Source organism: Pyrgilauda ruficollis, unplaced genomic scaffold (assembly GCF_017590135.1).
Source record: "Pyrgilauda ruficollis isolate IOZ18807 unplaced genomic scaffold, ASM1759013v1 scaffold45, whole genome shotgun sequence".
Taxonomy (NCBI): domain Eukaryota; kingdom Metazoa; phylum Chordata; class Aves; order Passeriformes; family Passeridae; genus Pyrgilauda; species Pyrgilauda ruficollis.
In genome coordinates, this window is record NW_024526044.1 from 4,506,436 (window position 1) to 4,527,975 (window position 21,540).

General features: G+C 46.0%; 1 protein-coding gene across 2 annotated transcripts in view; it reads right to left on the minus strand.

Annotated features, from left to right (window-relative positions):
- Window positions 1-7,828: 7,828 nt before the first annotated feature.
- Window positions 7,829-21,540, minus strand: part of TSHZ2 (teashirt zinc finger homeobox 2) — a 210,657-nt gene continuing 196,945 nt past the window's right edge. For both annotated transcript variants that reach the window (XM_041478436.1, XM_041478435.1), the window contains exon 3: window positions 7,829-16,867. In XM_041478436.1, coding sequence (XP_041334370.1) covers window positions 16,866-16,867 — 2 coding nt within the window. In that variant the 3' untranslated portion in view covers window positions 7,829-16,865. The remainder of the gene's footprint in view (window positions 16,868-21,540) is intronic.

Here is a 21,540-nt window from a genome sequence, read left to right on the forward strand (position 1 = left end):
AAATGCATTTTTTTGTGATAATAACATTGAGAGGAGCATTAATTGTGGTTTTTATTGTGAGACTTCATAATTGGTATTAAATTATTATTGCCTTTTTTAAACCAAGTAAGTTCTGCAAAATTTTCTAGGTCTCCTGAGGTGCCAGACCTCACCAGCACCTCTGACCACATCTCAAAACTCAAATTCTCAGCTTGGAAGGCACCTGGGGGAGACTGGTCCAAGGCAACTCATCCTTGGGAGAGAGGGATTTCACCTGCTGAGAGCCCCAGTGTGCCCCAGCCCCAGTTGGGGCACTAATGAGGGGGCACTAATGAGCCCAGGCTGGGCTGGTTTGTAGGAATAAGCTGAGCCTGGCTCTTGGTTTAACAAAAGCAGCTCTGCTGGGGAGGGTGAACCCTTCCAAAGGTGGGAGCTGATGGGCAGAACGCTGTGGAAATGGAGTGGTGAGTGCTGCCTGGGCCCGTGGGGCACACAGGGGGCTGGGTGGCACTGCTGGAGGGGACAGCAGGGTGCTGTGAGCTCTGCAGCCAGCCTGAGCCCTGCTCTCCTTGGTCCCTGGGGGTGTTTCAGGTCAGACCTGCTTGTTCAGGACTGAGCTCAAAGCTCAAACCAAGGAGCAGCCCCAGTGCTGAAGGTGAGAACCAGCACAGAATATTCCGTGTGCTCGGTACCTCTGAGTGCCAGGCTCTGTTTGCTGCCTCCAAGCAGAATTTTGGGATTTCAAGCACTGTCCAAAATAGCTGAACTCCGGTGTGGATGTTCAGAGCAGCACCACCAGCACTTCTTTCTCTGCTTTTAGCAAATTTCCCCTTTAGATCCATCCCTGACTGTCCTGAAATTGCAAGGAAGCAACTCGTTCTCGCTGAGGAGGAAGAGCTAATATTAAACTACCAAACAGCTTCTTCTCCCCCTTTGTGAAAATGGAAAATATGCAAGTGCTTTCCCGAGCAGATTTCTCTGTTCATTTGCACACACTTGAGAAAAGTGCATTTAATTAGGATTAGCAAGTCTCTAAATTGCAGATGGTTCTCAGGGGAAAAAAATAGTTATGAGTGCATTCATGACATTAAAATCAGTACATTTAATTCAATTTCATCTTAATATTAATTCATAACATCTAAAGTAGTAGTTCCTACTGAAGATATTCATATGATCCAGGATTACTGAGGAAAATGAGATCTGGCAGTTCCAAACAGGCTGCAGCATGATTGATTTACCACGTGTAATTATGCAGATTGAGTAATCACGTGCTAATTGCAAGAATGCCCGTTTTGACACGTGGTATCTGGAACGAGGGTCAGGAGTGTGATAAGCTTTATTTAGTTTGGTGGACACAGACTCCAGGACTGGGTCAGGTGTGAAATAAAGCAAAAATGAGGAGCTGGGGGAGCAGCTGGAGCAGAATTCCATGGAGGAGGCTGCCGGGATGAGCGTGGCACTGCCACACACAAAATGCTCTGGTTCAGGCTTCTCCTCCTGCCCCAGGCTCTCCTTCCTGAAGGATCCAAGGGGAAGGTGAGGTGTCCTCCCAGCCCACCCTCACTGCGGGATCAGTTCTGTCTGGGCTGTCCCAGGCAGCCCCAGCAGCTTTTTATCCTGTGTGTGTGTGAAATCAAAGCACCCCAATCCACTCCAGCCCCTTCTGCAGGACAGGAAATCTGGATTTTGGGAATAATATTCCCTCTCCAGAAGTTTTCCCCCTTTGCTTCCCCTCCATTTACGCCTTTTCCCAGCACTGAGAACTCCATCCAGGAGCTCACCCGGGTTGTTTTAACACCTCTCAAAAGTCCCTGAGCCTCCGGGGGTGCAGAGGCTCCGTGTGTGCTGCATCCCGAGAGAATCCAGCGCTCGGGGGCACCGCCTGCTCAGGGGCTGGGAAGGGCTCTGGGAGCAGCATTCCCGGTGCCAGGGGAAAAGCACTGGAGCATCATTCCCGGTGCCAGGGCTCTGGGAACACCATTCCCAATGCCAGGGCAGGGCTCCGGAGCTCCATTCCCACACCAGGGCTCCGGAGCTCCATTCCCGTTCCCACACCAGGGCTCTGGGAACACCATTCCCGTCCCAGAGCTCCGCAGCTCTGTTCCCCTGCCAGGGCTCTGAAGCATCGTTCCCAGTGCCAGGGCAGGGCTCTGAGAACACCATTCCCAGTGCCAGGGCTCCGGGGCATCATTCCCGTTCCAGGGCCCCGTTCCCATTCCCGTTCCCGTTCTAGGGCTCTGACTCCGTTCCCATTCCCATTCCCGTTTCCATTCCCATTCCCGTTCCAGAGCTCTGACTCCGTTCCCGTTCCCATTCCCATTCCCGTTTCCATTCTCATTCCCGTTCCAGGGCTCTGACTCCGTTCCCTTTCCCATTCCCGTTCCCATTCCCATTCCCATTCCCGTTCCCGTTCCCATTCCCATTCCCGTTCCCGTTCCCATTCCCATTCCCATTCCCATTCCCGTTCCCGTTCCCGTTCCCGTTCCCATTCCCATTCCCATTCCCATTCCCATTCCCGTTCCCGTTCCCATTCCCATTCCCGTTCCCATTCCCATTCCCATTCCCATTCCCATTCCCGTTCCCGTTCCCGTTCCCATTCCCATTCCCATTCCCGTTCCCGTTCCCATTCCCGTTCCCTGCCCGGCGCTCCCGGGGCCGCTCTCCCGGCGTTAGGTGGCGGTGTCGGCCAAGCGGCGGCGCCGGAGCCGCGGTCCCGAGCGGCGGTCCCTGCGAATTCCCGAATTGATCCCAAAGAACCCAAGAGCAGCCGGTGATCCCGGCGCAGCCCTGCGGGGGAAGGCGCTGCCGAGCCGCCCAGTGTGGGAATCACCACCGGGAGCTCCAGGACGGGGAGATGAACGGCAGCAAACCCGCCCATCCTGAAAGGTTATCCCCGATTTTCCTCCTCTCCCCATCGATATCTCCTGGAATGTTTTGCCACCGAGCGGATTTAGCTGCTGGCAAACGTTGTGTGTGGCTGCTGGAGATCCTACAATTAACGAAGGGATGCGTTTGGACGTGGGACACTTCACCAGGACAGAGCCTTCTGCATGGCAGATTCAGCCACATAAATAATTGTGGGGCACGCTGGCATTTAAAACTCATTTTGCTCATGTAAAATGTTTTCATTAATCCTCTCTGAAAGTCATGACCTAATTACTGATTTTTTGTCTTTTTGAATAATTACAAAGAACTTTGCTGAGATTTCATCCCTTCAGTGGGACAAGGGGGAAAGAGTGAAAAGGCAGAGCCTGAGCTATCCATGTAAGCCAAGGAAACCAGAGACTCCTTGGTTTACTGATAATTCTGGAAATTCAGGAAAGAGCTTGCACTTAAAGCAAAAAAAAAAAAAAATTAAAAAAAAATCACATTTTGTCATGAAATATCATTTCAGTTTAGGGTAGTTCTGAATTTTTAATATATATATGTATGCTCTCAAAAGTCTAATTAAACATTGCTAAATAAAGTCGATCTGAGCAAACCCAATGAAATTTTAATGTCAAAGTTGAGCATAAATAATTTGGGAAAAGAGAAGATCAGAACTGAGTGAAATGATAATTAATGCTGAAATACATTTTCACCAAACTTGATTTTTTTTTTTTTTTTTTTTGCCTTCTGTTTCTTTACAGCCCCTTCCCACCAGAACCTCCTGAAACCTCCCACCTTTCCAGCAGCAGGCCAGGATATTTCCTGCCTCTGGGATGGCTCCTGCTCCCAGCTGATGGCTCTGGCTTCTCCAAGGAACATTTCCAGGCTCATTTTTGGGATTTTTCCACCTCTGTGGGACACCTGCCCCGTGCTGGTGTTGGGTTCACTCCGTGTGCTCGTGGAGGGGCTGAGGATGAGACTGGGCATTATTTAATTCCAGTTTCCTTTAGGAAAACTGTTTGGGGTTGGATTTCTGCTCTCCCTCGTGAGGTTCAAAGGTAATTGAACTCAGCATTTCTCTTCAAAGTGGGTCTTGTTAAAGTCTCTTTTGGCAGAACCTAAATCTGGGCCTTTGACATTTTGACAGAATCTGTTTTCAGGTTGAAAAATCTCTTTCCTGATAAGATTTTGAGTTGTTTTCCTGTTTGAGTCCAAAAGCCTGAGCTGATCATCTTTAAAGCATTAGCACAATTGCTTACAGATGGACTTTTCATATAAAAATGTGATTTCCCCCTTCTCCAACCAGGCATTATTGCTGTTTGCCTGGGCTCAGGGGCTTCTCCTTTTGTTAATTTAACATCAATATGTTCTGGATGAGTTTAGCCAGAGCTATTGGTGTTTTATTAGCTTGGAAAAACAAGCAAACAAAATTCTTTAATGCTTGTGACACTGTTCAGCTTTTGTCAGTTAACGGGGAATATTGAATACACTGGTGCACGAAATGCTTTGGATTTGGTTTTGGTTCTGGATTTTTATTTTTTTCAAGATTTCTTAATGATTTTTGGCAGTGGATTTATAGAGTCATTCTCAGGACACCTTAATCCCACCTGAGCTGCCCCACACCACTGGCCTGCTCACTCAGAGAGCCAGATTGACTGAATTTGCTTTTGAATGCTTTAAAAGTAGAAATAAATGATAGTTGGACAGCAAAAAGCACTTTTTGGTGGAGGGCCATGACTGGAAACTGATGAGATGTAGCTGTACTTGCATCATTATAAATTAAAGTTGAGTATTAACGTAAAGCTGGCATCCATGTCTAAAAAAAGAAATGTATTTAAGGTGGATTTCTCTGGGAAATCTGTCTTTTATGTAATTTAATGCTTCCTTGGTGCAGTGCCACCTGAAATGCCCAACCCCAGGGGTGCACCCTGCTCTGCCTGGTCACACCAGGGGCCCAGGGCCTCCAGACAGGGAGCAGAGTTCACATTTCAGGGTTTCAGTGTGTTCTGCAGAGGAGCTGGCAGAGGCCTTGGCCCACGTTACCATTCAGGCTGCAGGAAACTCTGCCACCAGCTCCAGGTGTGCTTGGAGCCTGCAGAGCAAATTCTGGGTCACACACCACAGCCTGGGACTGGGAGGGGACTGGGATGGGACTGGGATGGGACTGGGAGGGGACTGGGATGGGATTGGGAGGGGACTGGGATGGGATTGGGATGGCATTGGGATGGGATTGGGAGGGGACTGGGATGGGATTAGGAGGGGACTGGGATGGGATTGGGAGGGGACTGGGATGGGATTGGGAGGGGATTGGGATGGGATTGGGATGGCATTGGGATGGGATTTGGAGTGACTGGGATGGGACTGGGAGGGGACTGGGATGGGATTGGGATGGGATTGGGCGGGGACTGGGATGGGATTGGGAGGGGACTGGGATGGGATTGGGATGGGATTTGGAGGGACTGGGAGGGGATTGGGAGGAGACTGGGATGGCACTGGGATGGGATTGGGAGGGAACTGGGATGGGATTGGATTGGGGTGGGATTGGGATGGGAATGGGATGGGATTGGGATGGGAATGGGAGGGGATTGGGAGGGGATTGGGAGGGAACTGGGATGGGATTGGGATGGAACTGGGATGGGATTGGGAGGGGATTTGGAGGGGACTGGGATGGGATCACCCCGCCCCCTGGAGCAGGTGGCACAGGAACTCATCCAGGTGGGTCTGGGGTGTCTCCACAGGGGGAGATCCACGCCCTCCCTGGAGCTGTGCCAGGCTCTGCCCCCTCCACAGAAGGTTTGTCCTGATGTTGAGGTGGAACCTGCTTGGTTCAGTTGATGTTCCTTGTTCCTCATCCCACCGTGCTCCACCCCTCATCCCGTCCTTGTTCCTCATGCCCAGGTGCTCCTGGGAAGAGCCTGGCAGCCCCTCCTGGCACTGCTTGGAGACATTTCCATGGAATGATGGGATGCCCCTCTGTGGTCTCAGGAAGGTGTCACCTCCCCCCCTGGGCTGTCCCCACCCTGTGCCAGGCTCTGCTCTCTGCCTGCCCCGTCCCTGGTGCTGTCCCCTCGTGCCCTCCTGCAGCCTGGGGGTCCCTGCTCAGCACCCGGCCCCTCTGCCAGACCATTCCCACTGTAAAACACCCAGCAAAGGTAGGCAGAATTAAATTTATTCCTGAATTGTTGAATAATGTAATATTCGTGTTGTACATAAAAGAATCACAAACCACCCAGCCTGATTTTCCTATGAAAACATTTAACTTTTATTAAATCAAGACAGTTTTGAGGAGCAGTGAAAAAAAAAAAAAAAAGAAAGCAAAAAACAACTGAACCAGCTTTCAAAGCTGCCCTGTAGCCAAAACATCCATCTGAGAAGCTGAAGGGGTGATTTTATTTGTTTGTTTGTTTGTTTGTTCTTCTGCTGGAGTGAATCACCAATAATTAAAGTAACAAAAAAAGGGAGGCGAGAGAGTTCAAACCCTTGGAATAAATCAGAGCCTCTCTCCAGGCTGTTGGGAGCTGCCTCCAGCTGCTTTGGGGTCTCCAGGATTTGGGAACGCTGAGCTGGGGGCACCAGGGCTCTGGCACAGGGGGGACATGGATCCCTGGGGCTTCCTGCTGATCCCTGGGGATTTTTGGGGATTCCTGCTGATCCCTGGGGATTTCTGGGGATTTCTGTGGATCCCTGAGGATCTCTGGGAATTTCTGGGGGTCTTTGTTGGTCCCTGTGGATTTCTGGGGATTCCTGCTGATCTCTGGGGATTCCTGATGATCCCTGGGGATTCCTGTGGATTTCTGTGGATCCCTACTGATCCCTGTGGATCTCTGCTGATCCATAGGGATCACTGTGGATCTCTGCTGGTCCCTACTGATCCCTGTGGATCTCTGCTGATCCATAGGGATCACTGTGGATCCCTGTGGATCTCAGTGGATCCCTGCTGATCCCTGTGCATCTCTGCTGATCCCTGTGGATCTCTGGGGATTCCTGATGATCCCTGGGGATTCCTGTGGATTTCTGTGGATCCCTACTGATCCCTGTGGATCTCTGCTGATCCATAGGGATCACTGTGGATCCCTGTGGATACAATCCCAGCCCCACAGCCCGGGGATGCCACAGGCAGGTGAAACGCCCTCCCAGCCCAGTGAATTCCAGTTTTGTGGGGCGCTGAAATCTCCGGGGTGGGAGCTGCAGGTGAGCCTCCCTGCAGGCAGGATTTGGCCCCATCCCTGTAAAACATTCCTGAGCCATTCAGGGCCTTGCAGGGAAGGGGCAGAGGACCCAGAGCTGGAGTTCAGCCAGAGAGGCGAGACAAAGCCCAGGGGAGCAGAGCAAACCTGTATTGGCAGACAGCAAGATAAATTGGATGATCTAATAGTCCTTTTCCATCTCCAAGTTTTATGATTCATTTGTTATTTTAGCCATCTATATATATTTTTTATTTTACCCTAGAGGGGTTTCTTGAAATGTGTGCAATATATTCCTTTAAAAAAAAAAAAAATCACTTTAAGAAAATGAGAAGAGGTCGGAGGCAAAGTGGGGTGTGCTCAGCATGGGAATGGGATGGGATGGGATGGGATGGGATGGGATGGGATCCATGGGATGGATGGGATGGGATGGGATGGGATTGGATGGGATGGGATGGGATAGGATGGGATAGGATGGGATAGGATGGGTGTGTACCCCACCCCACAAATAACCCCACAGCCAGAGGAGGGAGAGGGAAAGATTTGGAGAAACCAACACAGGGTGGTGGTGTTGCTTTTCCCCCCCTCTTTTTCTTACTCTAAATTATTATTATTGAAGGGAAAAGAGCTTGTAGAAATCCTGCATGAGTTTTACTGAAACAGGCACATTCCTGTGGTTTTTTCACTCCCACAGCCTCTCCAGGTCAGTCTTTTTCTTTCTCTGCAGAGAAAGAAAGGCAAAAAAGAAAAAAAAAAAAAAAAGAAAGAAAAGAAAAACCCACACAAAAATCAATCCATCAAATGTCATTACAGATTTATTAAGCCTGATGTAGAAAGACTTTTAACAGTAACATCTTCAGAAAGCATAAAAAGAGCACTTCTGTTCAGTCTTGTGCTTTGAAAATCTAAATATATTTTTATCATATAAATAATTCTTTTCATGTTTTAAGTGCATCTGTTTTTTTTTTTTTTTCCTTTTTTTTCCCCCTTTTCAAATTTCCATTTTACAATTGGCCAAAAAAACTGAAGTCTGCATTGACTGAAATGAAGCCATTTGCAAAGCTAATGATGTTGTGAAGCATGTCTGTGGTGAGCCGTATCAGCTAGATTTCAGAAAGGTAGTTCAATGAGTGCAGCATTAAAATGAGGGACAGCCTCCAGCAAAATCATAATTGAACACACCCAAGTCCTTAATGTCTGCAGTTGGGTTTCCTGATGCAAATTACGATAACATTTCAGATGTGAGCAGTCGCTTTCCAGTAGCTGCAGTGGAAAAGAGACATTTTATGCCACAAAGGGAAGAATTACCATGTTTAAAAATGTAAATAATATATGTATAGAAACCTTTTTTATGGAAATGAGGCATTCAGGATTATGTGAACAGTTTGGGCTATTTTTTTTTTTCCTTTTAAACACAACAGATAAAGATGTGTGATCTATTATTCAGGGCTTTAATTACAGTTCTAAAACTGTAGTGATTTTATTTAAAAAAAAAATAAAACCCCTGGGCATAAAAAGTAATGTTTTGGGTGGGAAAGTTGAGGGATTTTTTTTAATACAATGTATTTGCCGTGGTGAAAATACAGAACAAAAAAAATCACCATTAATAGATTTCAATGCTACAAAAACATACACAGAAATACATCTTAAATGCTCTGGAATGCAGTCATCTTCCTGTAAATCAGAAAAGGCCTTAGATAAATAGGTTTGACCTGATTTAAATTTAATGAGATACATAGTCCTGATTGTTAATAATTGGTTTGGGGGAACCCAAAACAATAAAAGCAATAATCTCCTCTGGTATAAATTATACGAATTTATTTAGCAATCAACCGAAGGGGGAGGGGGAGGGGAAGCCATTAACATTATCAATTTGTTTAGTTGAAGTTAGTTATAATAAGCAAATAATTGGGAGCCAAATTGCCAGGCAGGCTTGGAGAAAGTGAATATTGGGAAGATGCTGTGTGTGATGAAGCTCTGGGGCCACTAGATGGTATGGTCCTCCCAGCAGAAAGGGCTTTTTCCGTGCAAGGCCCATTCATAATCATCCAAACCAAGTGAAACATGGTTTTGATTAAAGCAGCCTGTTGGCTCAATAATCTTGGTAATTTTAAAAACATCCTTAATGTGGAAGAAGAACACTGCAATGTCAGAGATGGCCTTGGGGCCCATTATAAACAGCAACAAAATAAATAAGGAGAAGAAATGAGAGGTCATGAAAACAAAATTAAGCTAATGTTTCAAATTTTGACAATTATGAATTGTTCCTCCAAGAAGACATTAAAAAAAATAATTCAGGCACTATTAGATAAAATACAAAGAGAATAATTGTACATGTATGAGTTTCCCATGGGACTAAGCATGCTTTAAAAGCAAAACTTGACTTAGATTTCCCCTCTTCCCCCCGCCCCCCTTTCTAGCCAGCAATTGGGCAGGTCTCATGCAAACACAGACTTGCTTCTCCGAGTTCCTCCAAAAACTCCTCTCGAATTCCTTTACGAGCCATTAAAAGATGATGACCAAAAAAACAAACAAACAGAAATTACAAGCGTATTTTCGATGGAAAAAAAAAAATAATATCCCCCATTATGGACCTTTTTTTTTTTTTGTTTTGTAGGAAACCGAAACAAGCAAATATAACAAAATCTGTGTTCGTAACATGGCAATATAGTTAATATATACAAATATGTACAGTATAAAAATGCATCAAAGGCGCAACTTTTCATCCAAACAAGCTGCAGTGCCCGAGGAGGAGCAGCTTGGCCCCCTCCTCTCTGAGTTACAGGCAATATGTTCTGTACAGCATGCACTGGTTACAAAATGAGTGCAGGAGCACCGAGACATTCGCCAGGGAAAGTCACCACCAGGCCCCTCGCGAGGGAGTCCCGTCTGCCTTGTTCATATAAAAAATGGGTTTAATCTCGCTTTTTTTGCCATTTGGAGTATATACATTTGTTTTTTTTTTTTTTTTTAAGAGAAATGAGCTTTTGATTCTTTATTTTCCTTATTGTTTTCGAAACAGGATCCTGACACCGCGGGTCACAGATGTCACCTGAGGATGCTGCCAACAACAAACGTGTGACGAAGCACCAGCGCTGGGGCAGAGCAAACCCATCCAAATTCACCAGTGTGGCCAGCTGTGCTCCATGACTGAAATGGGGGTGGGTCCCTCCTGATTCCTGCTGACATGTTCCAGGTAATAAAACCCAAAACAAACACACAGAGTAAAAGACCAACAAAGGATTAAGAAGAGGTGCCCGAGCACAAGACAAAAGGGCGCATTGTACCAGAGACATAGGACAGAGAAGTACCCTGAGCCAAATAAGAACTGTTGAGCTTGTCAGCTTTTGCAACCTGTATTGCACATTCCAGCATCTGCTGCGGGGTAGAGCCAAGATCCTGCCCTGCACATCCTGCAGGTCCCTGCTGCCAGCAGTGCCCAGCTGCTGCCTCAGCCCCGGAGCCGCTGCCTGCTCCTGAAGGGATGCACACACACACTCACCCCCGTGTGCCCGCGTCTGATGGGTGCTGTGGAAATGTCTGTGTGCACCTGCACATCCTCCTGGATACTCACAGATATGCCATTCTTAAATGTTACCTGGACCGGCTTCTAAGTGAAAGTATTGCCCACAGAGATCTCCCACGTTTCAGGCGGTTGGGAGGATGTGTGATGCAGGGAAAGCATTCCCTGCCTTTAACGTGGCTGCATTTTTGCAAGATGCTATTTTCATTTTCTTCATGAAATACTGATCGTTTTTCCCCCTGCTATATGATCTAAGGAATCTAATGAAAGAATTTGTTGCCTTTACTTAGATCAAAAAAGGAAAGGAAAAAAAAAAAAGTTTGCTCGGCTCGATGGTGTGAACTGAAGTGGAGCTGTGCGATTCGCCAGGATTAGTGTTTAATCTGTTGTCTCAAACAGGGCTTTTTACAAAGGCCTAAAGACATTTCATGAGCTGAGAGGGATGATGAACTGGAAGTTTATTACTCTGCAGTTAAGTCCAGTGGTACAGCGAGCTCACTTTTAAAAATACTCTCCAAGAAAATATGGTGCAAACATTTTGGTACAAGAAATAAATGTGGTCTGAAACTTCATCTACTCTTCACATCTCTTCTGGCATAATGAGGGCAAAAAATCCACCACTAGACAGAAGGATACTGGGATGAAAGTGCTTGCACTGGTATAAAAATGGTCCAGCAGAGCAGAGGGAGCTGTACCAGTATAAAGTGCTTTATAGTGATACAACTGGTGTTATTTTACAAACATGGTCACATCAATATCAAAGTTTTGCAATCACCTCCCTGACATAACTAAAAACCTTCTCAAGTGCAATTTGCCTGGAGCTAGAGACTGAAGTTTGCTGGACTTGTTTTCAAAAATGCCTAAATATGTTCAGAATCTGAGGGTGGGACATGAGGATGGCGTTTGGAGCTGAGTAGACAGAGGGTAAATCTGCTGGATTTGAAAGGGTGGCTCTGGATTTACACAGGAATAATGCATCCAGAATCTGGCCTCTGTTTTTCAGACATTGGACTGAAATGGGAGGGAGGTGGTTGCAGGGAGGATGGGGGGATGTGGCACAGCACATGTGGGGTGCAAAGGTGAGTCAGCTTCTAGTACCACTGCAAACCCATTATTTTTATTATTTTATTCTTTCACTTTCCTTCAGAAGACAACTGGAGAATAAGAATGCTGAATTCTATGTGCTTTCCACTGCAGGAAATAATGAAGGAAAAAAGAAAAGCCAGGAAGCATTTCTGGAATAACAACCAAGTGGCTCACCCAGGGCCATCAAACAACAGGCTGGTCTTGAGTTCAGGTGCTGACAAATTAAGACCTCATTGATGAAATGTAATTGAAATCTGCCTTTAGATGCATGTCCTTTATTCTTTTGTTATTTTTAAAAATATTGCACTTGCTGTGGTCCAAATTGACACAAATGGTCAAAGGCTGGATTCGATGATCTTTCCCAACCTAAAAGATTCTGTGACATAAAAAAGGCTTTGTTTGCACCCACAATGTCCAACTCAAACTCTTCAGCACCATTATGGAAATGTTCTTAGTTCTAGTGAAATTCAGGAACTTCTTGCTGACCATTTCCAGCTGAGGACAAAAAAAATTGTGACCTGTGGGACAAATTGTGACAGGGAGCAGAAAACCCAGGTGAGGAAAACCCCAGTGCCACTGACCCTGCTGTGAAACCCAAGGAGAAGCTGGTCTGGGGGCTCTGGGGTGGTCAATACCCAGGAGTTACAGCTCCATAATTCCTCACCCAACTTCCTAGGAGCAGAAATGACATGTCTGTGCTGGGAGAAGATGGGCACATACCAGGAGCACTTGCTGACAATCTATGGAAGTGGCTCACACGGTGCTCCTGCTTGGGGACAGATGGCCTTTAAAGCCTGCTGTAATTGCAACATATTGATCTGGAATCTGTGATCAATACTGTCTTTATAGAGAGAATTTTAAATATAAATTGCATCGTATATCTGTTGGTGAAGACAAAAGCCCTGTGTGATGGAGATCTCCCTCTGCCAGCCCCGGAGTGACGGTGGAATATGGACAGGGGACAGCCCAGCCAGAGCCACCTCTTCAATCTCTGCCAAAAATCAGGCTGCTTGCCTCATTCCCTTGTGTTCTTAATGGGTTTGATCCCAAAGTAACACCCCCAGCATGACCCTGAGTGTCTGGATCAGGCCATGGGGACAAGCACAGAGCCAGTGTCCCCTCAGCAGCTGCCACCCAAAACCCCAAGATTCCTTTTTCCTGGTCACCCGGGGCAGCTCGTTTTCCATGCAAATCCTGCACGGGTTCTTCCCAGTGGGAATATCCCCTTCTGGTTTAGGAGCTGAACTGTGGGTATGAAGTAATCAATAAATATGGCACTTTATCAAAACATGATTAAGGAAAGAAAAAGAGGCCAAAAATTAGGGAAACAATCCTGCCATTTGAATGCATGGGAGTTGACTCAATAGCCTGTAAAGCTGGCTTGGAAGGCTTCACCCCCTATCGTGCTAATATATAATTATTGATTTTTAAAATGACTTTTTATATCCTCCCTGATCTCTAAAAAAGCTAGGGAGGTCAGTCTTGTAAATACTTTTACAAGTAGGTAATAAAACCCATAATAACTTGCATTGACAAGTAATTACTGGGCAGGTTTGTTAGCAGATTCTCAAAGATATTCTTTTAACCCAACAATTATTATTGTACTAATGACAGCCATTTTTAAAGTTAAGTGTCCTTCTCCCTCTCAGCTTAAGTAACAAAAACCTGGGAAAACCACCTGAGACTCATCCACTGAAATTCTTACATATTAGGCCCCAAAGGGATGCTAATTACATCTCCCTGTTTTAAAATAGAACATTTTTTTTTTTCAGGTGATATGGCTTATTTTGACATGGATGGTGGCGGGAAGGGAGCTCTGGTTTCTGAATAAATCTTTCAAAGCAGTGTGTAAGGGTAACAATTCTTCCTGCTTTATTTCAGTGCAAGAGCATAAACAGCTTGGATATGTGGTGTATCAATATGCCACTTGTTAATAAGCAAGGGCGTGAATCATAAATATTCGGCTGTTTGATCACCAGCCTTTTAATTAATGTTTTGATGATCTCCAGTAAGAATAAAAGTCAGAACGATAGATATTGAGTAGCAACGACAGAGAAGAGATGCAATGATTTTTTGTGCTACCTGATTTATATGACAGAAAAACTATCAACTCATCCAGTTTCGTACAGAGAAAAGAGAGGAGAGATGTACATTTTCCCTTTTTTATATCGCATTGTAAAAAAAAAATAAAAATCACTTAATTCAAATGTGTACCTAAAACGTTCCCCGAGGACAGTGATGCAGGCAAAATGATCAAGCTTTAGCACTGTGTGATAAAGGTTTGTGGCCAGATCTTTAAACAGAGTAGCTGCTCCCACACAGTGAAGACTCCTGAGCAAAATCTGACCTGCCTCAGGGGATTTGGCCTTTCCAAAATCTCCCCAAACTTTTGCAGCTCCGGGGTCCTGGGTGGGGCCATGAACCCTATGGTCACCCTGAGGGCACCATAAAGGTTTATTTCCTGCCAAAATTGAGCAGCTGGTGCCCCAAATAGCCCCAGCTCCGGGTGCTGTGGGCTGGCTGGGGACTCCAGTCCTCCTTTTTGTGGGAAGAGGCTCCCGAGAGCTCCCCATGTGGGAATTCCTACAGCCTGGCCTTGCCACAGGTGCAAACCCCTGCGTGGAGAATCCAATTAAAAACCAGCCAAACTCCCGGCTGTGACAGCATCAGGGCTGGGAGCTTCACCTGCCACATGCTGCGAGCAGCCCAATATTTTCTCCCTGCACCAAAAAGCTCAGGGAAAGGAGCCACACGTGCAGTTTCTCCCCCTGGTGATTTTCTTTCCTTTGGGTCGGCACCACAGGCCCCACCTTGTGCAACTTCACCTCATAACTCTGGCCTGGGCTTTGCAGTTTAAGAGCTTCTGAGGAGCTCGATGCTAATGCATTGATTTTGCTTTAATAGAATTTTGTTGTCGATGGCTGGTGCTCAGCATGGTGCAGGCTTCAATCTTAACCCATCTGAAGGCTCTGCTCGTTTCCAGTTGAGCTCCGTTCATTTCCAGTTGAATAGGTTAAGCAAAGACAGACCTCACTGTTCTCAATTCACTTTATGATCCTCCCATCATAAAAAATAATATCAGCACCTTGCTTTTCATGTCAGAACTACATTTGAGCTGCTATTCCCTATGCCCATGAGTAAATCCCATAAAAGCCGCCCCGTTGTACTGTCGCTATTTTTCCTTGTGGATGATTGATTGATGGATGAGTGCTGACACTTCAATGAAGCTATTTCGACTGCCATCTCAATCCGATGATGTGAGGGGTATATTTTCTGTCCATGCCTCATTACTTCAGAATGACATTCCTGGAACTTCATTTACTTTTTCCCTCCTTCCCTCAAGCGCCATATTTTTTCCCATCTAGGTTATGCATGCCATAAAAAAAGCAATTTGCTATTATATGTGGCATAAGGGCAACACTTTCCCTAGGAGGTAAATAAGAAGGGCCTTTTTTTCTCCTCCACGTTGAGTTTAGGGATCATGTCAAAATTTCCCAAGCAGTGCCAAAACAGGCCCTTCTGCACAGGCCACAGGGAATGCAGGGAACGTGTTTAGTCTGATTTTGTGACTGCTGCACTTCAATTATATCCTTGAACATCGCGAACAAAACAACAGGAAAAGACACCCCAAAGCCCTTTCTGATTTGAGAAAGAGCCTCTTCTCCACTTGTGCCTCACATACTTTGAATATTTCATTTGCCACGGAATAGCGATTTACAACTTGATCCAGACTTATTTTTCCTTGGAGGATAGGGGAAGTTCACCGTTAAATGCAGAGATGGATTTGTCTGCTGGAGGTTGTTGTCTCTGAGCGAGAGCAAGCAGGGCTGTGCCTGGATTTCCAAGCAGTGCACTAGGAACAGTGGGACTCGTGACATTGGCATATCCTGGAAGATTCTGGGAGTTGACTTGGGACCCGATTTTAATCTGTGTAATACAGTATTCCCGTTAATAATAATGTATAATTAAGACATCCGTTAAAAATCCATAACGTTAATTTAATGGAGAAAATCTAATACAGTTCTATTGGAATTTTTACGTTAAATTAACTTTAACGGGCTTTTAATGGATGTCTTAATTAGATCTCATTATTAACGTGAATATTCCACAAATTAAAATTGGGCCCTCGAAGTTTTAATGAAAAAAGTTACAAGCACAAACTTGAAATTGCCATTTTTGTAGCCCCCTTCTCCCAGGTCGGGGTGGGTTTGAAGGCACGGCCGGCGGTGCTGGCCGGGCCGGACAGAGCTCGGACACCAGATTCTGATCCCAGTTTTGGTGGCACAAATCCAAAGTCACTCTGTTGACCACAACAGAGTTTCAGATTTACACTCACCTAAATGAGAAAGGAACTCTACTTTTATTCTTTTATATCTATATATAGATATTTATATAGTGATATTTATATATAGATATATCTATATTTATATAATGTTCAATAATCTAACAATAGTACTTTTGTTTAAAAACCCCTCCATCCCATATGTCTCGTCATAAACCGTAATGGAGATTTAAATATATATATATCTGAGGAATAAAACAAACTGAAAATAATCCATTTCAAACAAATCTTTGGCAGCAACATGGTTAAGCATAACTATTTGAACAACTTGCACAGAAGATTAACATTGTTCAGAGGTTTTTTGGCTCAGAATCTGTTTTAACTTAATAATTCTTGTACTTACTGTGATGTATTGATCCCTAGTGCAATGACTGGATTGGGCAACCCAGGTGCAACAGTAATAGCTGCACAGAATAGAAACATTTCCTTTAGACAAACTATCCCAAAGGGGTTATAAATAGGAAATGGACATTACCATGAAAAGTAAAGCTTCCAATGTGACTGCATCTTGTGTAGCACACTTGGACATTAAACTATGAAGAATTTTTTTTTCCTGTCAAGTGTTACAAATTGACGAAATAAGTACATCAATGTTCTCAGTCATTATCTTACTTCAGTGGCACTTTGTTTTAGTGACAGCAAAAAGGGACAGTGGAGACCAGACAGCCCCAGTGCAGTTTATCAATGAAAATCTAATATCGTCCATAAGCAGGGGAGTGGAAATCAATACTTCATTACCAAATTGTTAGTGAAGATGAAGAAGAATAGCAGGAGTTTTTTGGCAGCCTCCTCGGTCCGGGTTGCTGTGAGTTCAATGTCAGGGCCGCGGTGGCGAGCGGGGCCGGGCGCGGAGCTGGGCTGGAGAGCTGGACTAAGGCATTCGTCCTGCAAGCACAACAACAACAACACAGCCACAGTTACACGGTCTGGGCACAGCCACACCTCTGAGCAGGCACTTCCAGCCGTGGAAATGTCTGCAAACGAGCTCTGCTTTATTCTGTGCACCCACGGGCTCGCAGCAAGGCAGGACACGCAAGCGTGGCCGGAACCCTGGAGCCACAGCCGTGCAGGGAACCGTTCCGTGGGTGAACTCCAGCTGGTGCTCAGGCTCTGCCTGGTCACTGAGCCCCTTACTCTGCTTCTCCCCCATGTTCCTTAAACTTGGAATTTTAGAGCCAAGAACATGCTCTAAGATCTTCATGGAGAGTTGGACATCTCAGTACCCACACAGTGTCTAACTACCCCATTGTTCCTGCGTTATTCCTGCTTGTTGTGGCACCTCCCCAGCATTAAAAACCATTTTCCAATGGACCTTTTCCATCCTGCAGCTGCTAAAAGTGCTAAGTGACTCAAGTTGGGAAGCTACTGCTACACAGAGACAGAAGGGGCTTGTTTTATTTAGTTTCAAGATGTGAGTTTAAAAGTTCAGCCCAAAGTTGGGTTCTGCTTTGCTTGTAACCTGGGAGAAAGATACTGAGGAAAGCAGAAGAAAAAAAACCAACTGGAAAAATAGGGTGAGAAATGAGGCAGGCAATAAGTAGAGTGAAAGTCAATCTGGAGAGAGCACAGAGGAAAAAAAGAGCTGCAGTGGGCAGAGAAATATGTTACTGAAAAATATATTATCTGTTCAAGGCCATGGCTATTTCAGCAAGCACAACTCAAATCCTGCAGTGTGTTCTCTGTGTTCTGGCTAAATCAACTGGAAATTCAGTAGCAGCTTTATTTAAAGTAAAATAAACTCAGCTTTTCAAAAAATTCCATATGAAAACAAAAAAGTCCATTGACTTCGTGCTAGTTAGTTTATAATTTGGTTTGGTTTACAATATCTTCACCTTTTCAGTTTTCACAGTGATGCTGAGTTTTGCATTGGCAACCCAGACCTGCTGTGGAGAGACTGTTGGAAGGCAAGAGGAGGTTTTGGCAGCTGAACGTGGAGACTTTTGGCAACTGAGGATGCATGGAAGTCAGTCTGAAATTGTGGTGAATACCTTGGATCATTATTCCCACTTAAAAGATATTAAAAGCAATCCATGTTGACACTTTAAGATGTTGCCTTTAGGTTTCAGAGGTAACACTCCAGAGCAATTCTCACTTTGCAAAGCTATTATTTTTCACTGCAAAAGAGCAGAGCTGTGCCAGTTTGTACCCTGCTCAAATGTTAAAGAAATCCAGAAGCATTGCTGTAGTAGGGCCTGGAGCTGACACACAGCAACGCTGCAGCCAAATTCTCACTGTTGGATCAACTCTGCAAAGGATCCAAGAGAGACTGGGGATGGAAGACACACTGGGCTTTACCCTTCCCAGAGGTTTCCAGGGTGAAAAACTCCCTGTGACATGCCAGCTGAGTCCTGCCTTGGATCACAGCAGCATCTGTCTGCCTCATGGAGGTGGGACACAGGCACTGTGTGGTGAGGGACACTGGTGACCCAGCTGGGAGCAGGAGTGGTGACTCTTCACTAGGTCAACCCTGCCTCCAGTACATCGTTAGGATAACTAAGCCAAATTAGTGTCATTGAAAGTGCTAAATCTGGGAAGGAGTCTTGGAGTTACTGCAGAACACTGGTTCCCTGCCAGTGGGAAATATTTATAAAAGCTTGGATTGGAAAAACGAAAAGCCAAACTCTTGCCCCCTTTTCTTTTTGTGCCATTGTGAGGAAGGCCCTGAGACTTTTGAATCAGCATGGCAATATTCCTGGTCACTTCCCTGTCACAGAACGACATTGAGAACACTCTTAGCCCTGGGCAGACACTTCAGAGGCACATTGGTCAGAGGGAAGGTCCATGAGAAACTCTTCTGGCAACAAATAAACTTTTGAGGATCAGTGTCCATGTACTTGAATAATGGTAACAACTGTGCACAAGTGAAATCAATTGAGACTTGGCATTGATTTCCACGGGATAAATACTTCACCCCTAAGGTCTTTTGGCCAACTGAAGTCTCCATCCTTGTGGGTTTTGTTGGTTTTTTTTTAATTGATACCACTGCAGGCTGGGACAGGACTTTGGGAAATTAATTAGTGTGAGCCCTGATCAATAAGGGTCATAGTTTATGTATTTCATTATCAAGTCTGTAAGAGATTCAGGGAGTTTGTGGAGAGCTTGTCACCTGCAGTCAGGGCAGAGCAGCCTGTACATTCCAACAGAACGTGATGGGCAGAGTCTGGTGCTTCCTGGGCATTTGCTGAAATGTAGCTCACCCTGTGCCATAAAGAAAACTCCACCATTTAAATCATGTTCTGAAAACGTGGCTGAGGGTGTTCATTATACTGGTGTCTTGTACAGCATATGTGAAATATCAGTTGCAGATACTGAAGCTTTGCTTTTATTTAACACTAATTATCGAGCCATCAACAGATGTAAAAAGCCGTATCTATTTTAACGCGGATGTGTCAGGACTCAGCATTCCTCCTCACAGCCTCCTTCCCTCTCCTTGTCCATGGCACAGCTTCCCTCTCTTCATCCCAGCAGTGCCAGAAAAACACAGCTGTGAAACCTCTGAAACGGGAGCTCTCGAACGCGTCTGCAGCCCCAGACAACCGTCAAGTGCGTGTCAGCAGCTCGTGGCACGCCAGGCCCCGGCGGTGACAGCGGCACTGCCGCTCCTGGGGCTCCCAGAGCTGAGCTGGGCTCAGCTGAGCTGGGCTCCCAGCTCGCACAGCAGCGACCAGCTGGGCTGCCACAGCCCCGTGCTGCTCTGCTCTCTCCGTGTCCCCTTTTCCCCACGGAGTGACGCGGCCTGCTGGGGGTTGCCCCTCATGGGGTGGTTCTCACGTCGTGGGATCCCAGAATGGTTTGGGTTGGAGGGACCTTAAAGCCCATCCTGTTCCACCCTTCCACTGACTCTGGGGGCTCCAAGCCCTGTCCAGCCTGGCCTTGGGCACTGCCAGGGATCCTGGGCAGCCACAGCTGCTCTGGGCACCTGTGCCAGGGCCTGCCCACCCTCACAGGGAGGGATTTCTTCCTGACATCTCACCTAAGTGTCCCCCCTTTCAGTTTGAAGCCATTCTCCCTTGTCCTGTCACTCCAGTTTCTGCTGAAGAGCCCTCCCAGCCTCCCGTCAGATCCTGGAAGGTGCTGTGAGGTCCTTCCAGAATCTGAAGTCCTTTTCTTGGGGATTACTGTCACCATTTGATTTTTGGGTTCTGCCACCTCTTCAGTGGCTCAGACTGAGGTGGGATGGAACTCCAGAGCCAGGCAGATGACAGCAGCTTCATGTAATTATAATGTCTTCTCTGTATTTCCATATCTTTGCTAATATCATTTTTCCTATTTATGCAATGGGATAACAACAATGACAATATTCCTCTGTGATCCACCCACCACAGTCCATGGGAGCCAATGGATCAAAACTTTTCCAGGCTGCAGCTGTACCTATCACAATAAATTGCAGGACTCTTTAAAGGCCACATAGAAAGACACAGACAGGCCCTTTGTGGTTACCAAACATGTTATCTCTAGATGTCATTTCTGACCTACTTTTGTTAGATTTTTGCAGCAGCACAAAATCTGTTCCTTAAAGAACCATGCCACGTGCACAGTACCTAGAAAGGGGGAAACAGCAAATCTGGATATATTTTATTTCATTTAGGACTCCTCTCACCATGAATTACAATGTTACAGGCTCTAAACGCCTTCTCGTTACCCATAATTATAACTAAAATTATATCAATCTAAACAGTAACTACTGGAATGATTCATCCTGATTGGGAGGAGCATGCTCCCTGGAGCTCTGCCTGCCCATCCATTTTAAAGCCTCGTGGCAGGAATAGCTTTCCAGAAGGTCATTTAACAGCACATTAAATAAATAAACAGAACATATTTGCTTCAGCAAACACACTCTAATAGGATGGGAAAACATTTTGGGAGAGGTAGGAGCAACCCTCATGACAACCAAATCTTTCTGTTCTCACCTTGCTGGGGGTGCAGCACTCACCCAAAGGCAGGCAGAGGCTCCATGTGATGCCAGCAGGGACAATCCCTCACGTCCTGCACACTGAAGGGTCCCACAGCCCACCAGTGTCACCAGCAGGTCCCTGAGCCACTCGTGTCCCTGCAGGAGCCACCAGTCTTTGTACATTCACCCTCGGCCACACGGAGAGGGAAGCGTGGAAAACCTTTCAGATCTGGGCTTGTGAAAGTGTGGGGCAAGAGGAAGGAAATGTGGGCTCTGACTCAGCTCCTTCTGGGGTGAGTCTGCCTGAACACAGAATTAACTGCTGTAACACCAGATGGAAGAATTTAGAGACCTTGCCTGGGATGATGCTTTTTTCCCCATTGTTTGGGCAATCCAGAGCTTTGCAGGGAGCTGATTCAGCAATGGTGCAGGAGGGACAAGGAGCTCAGTCCTGAATGAGCCAAACAGAAAGATGGGAAGAGACAATTTCCAAAGGTCTGGAATGACAGGACAAGGGGGAATGGCTTCCAACTGCCAGAGAGAAGGTTTAGATTGGATATTGGGAAAACATTCTTCCCTGTGAGGGTGGGGAGGTGCTGCCACAGATGGCCCAGAGAAGCTGTGGATGAGTCAAACACAAAGCTGGGGCTGCAGCTCCCCGTGG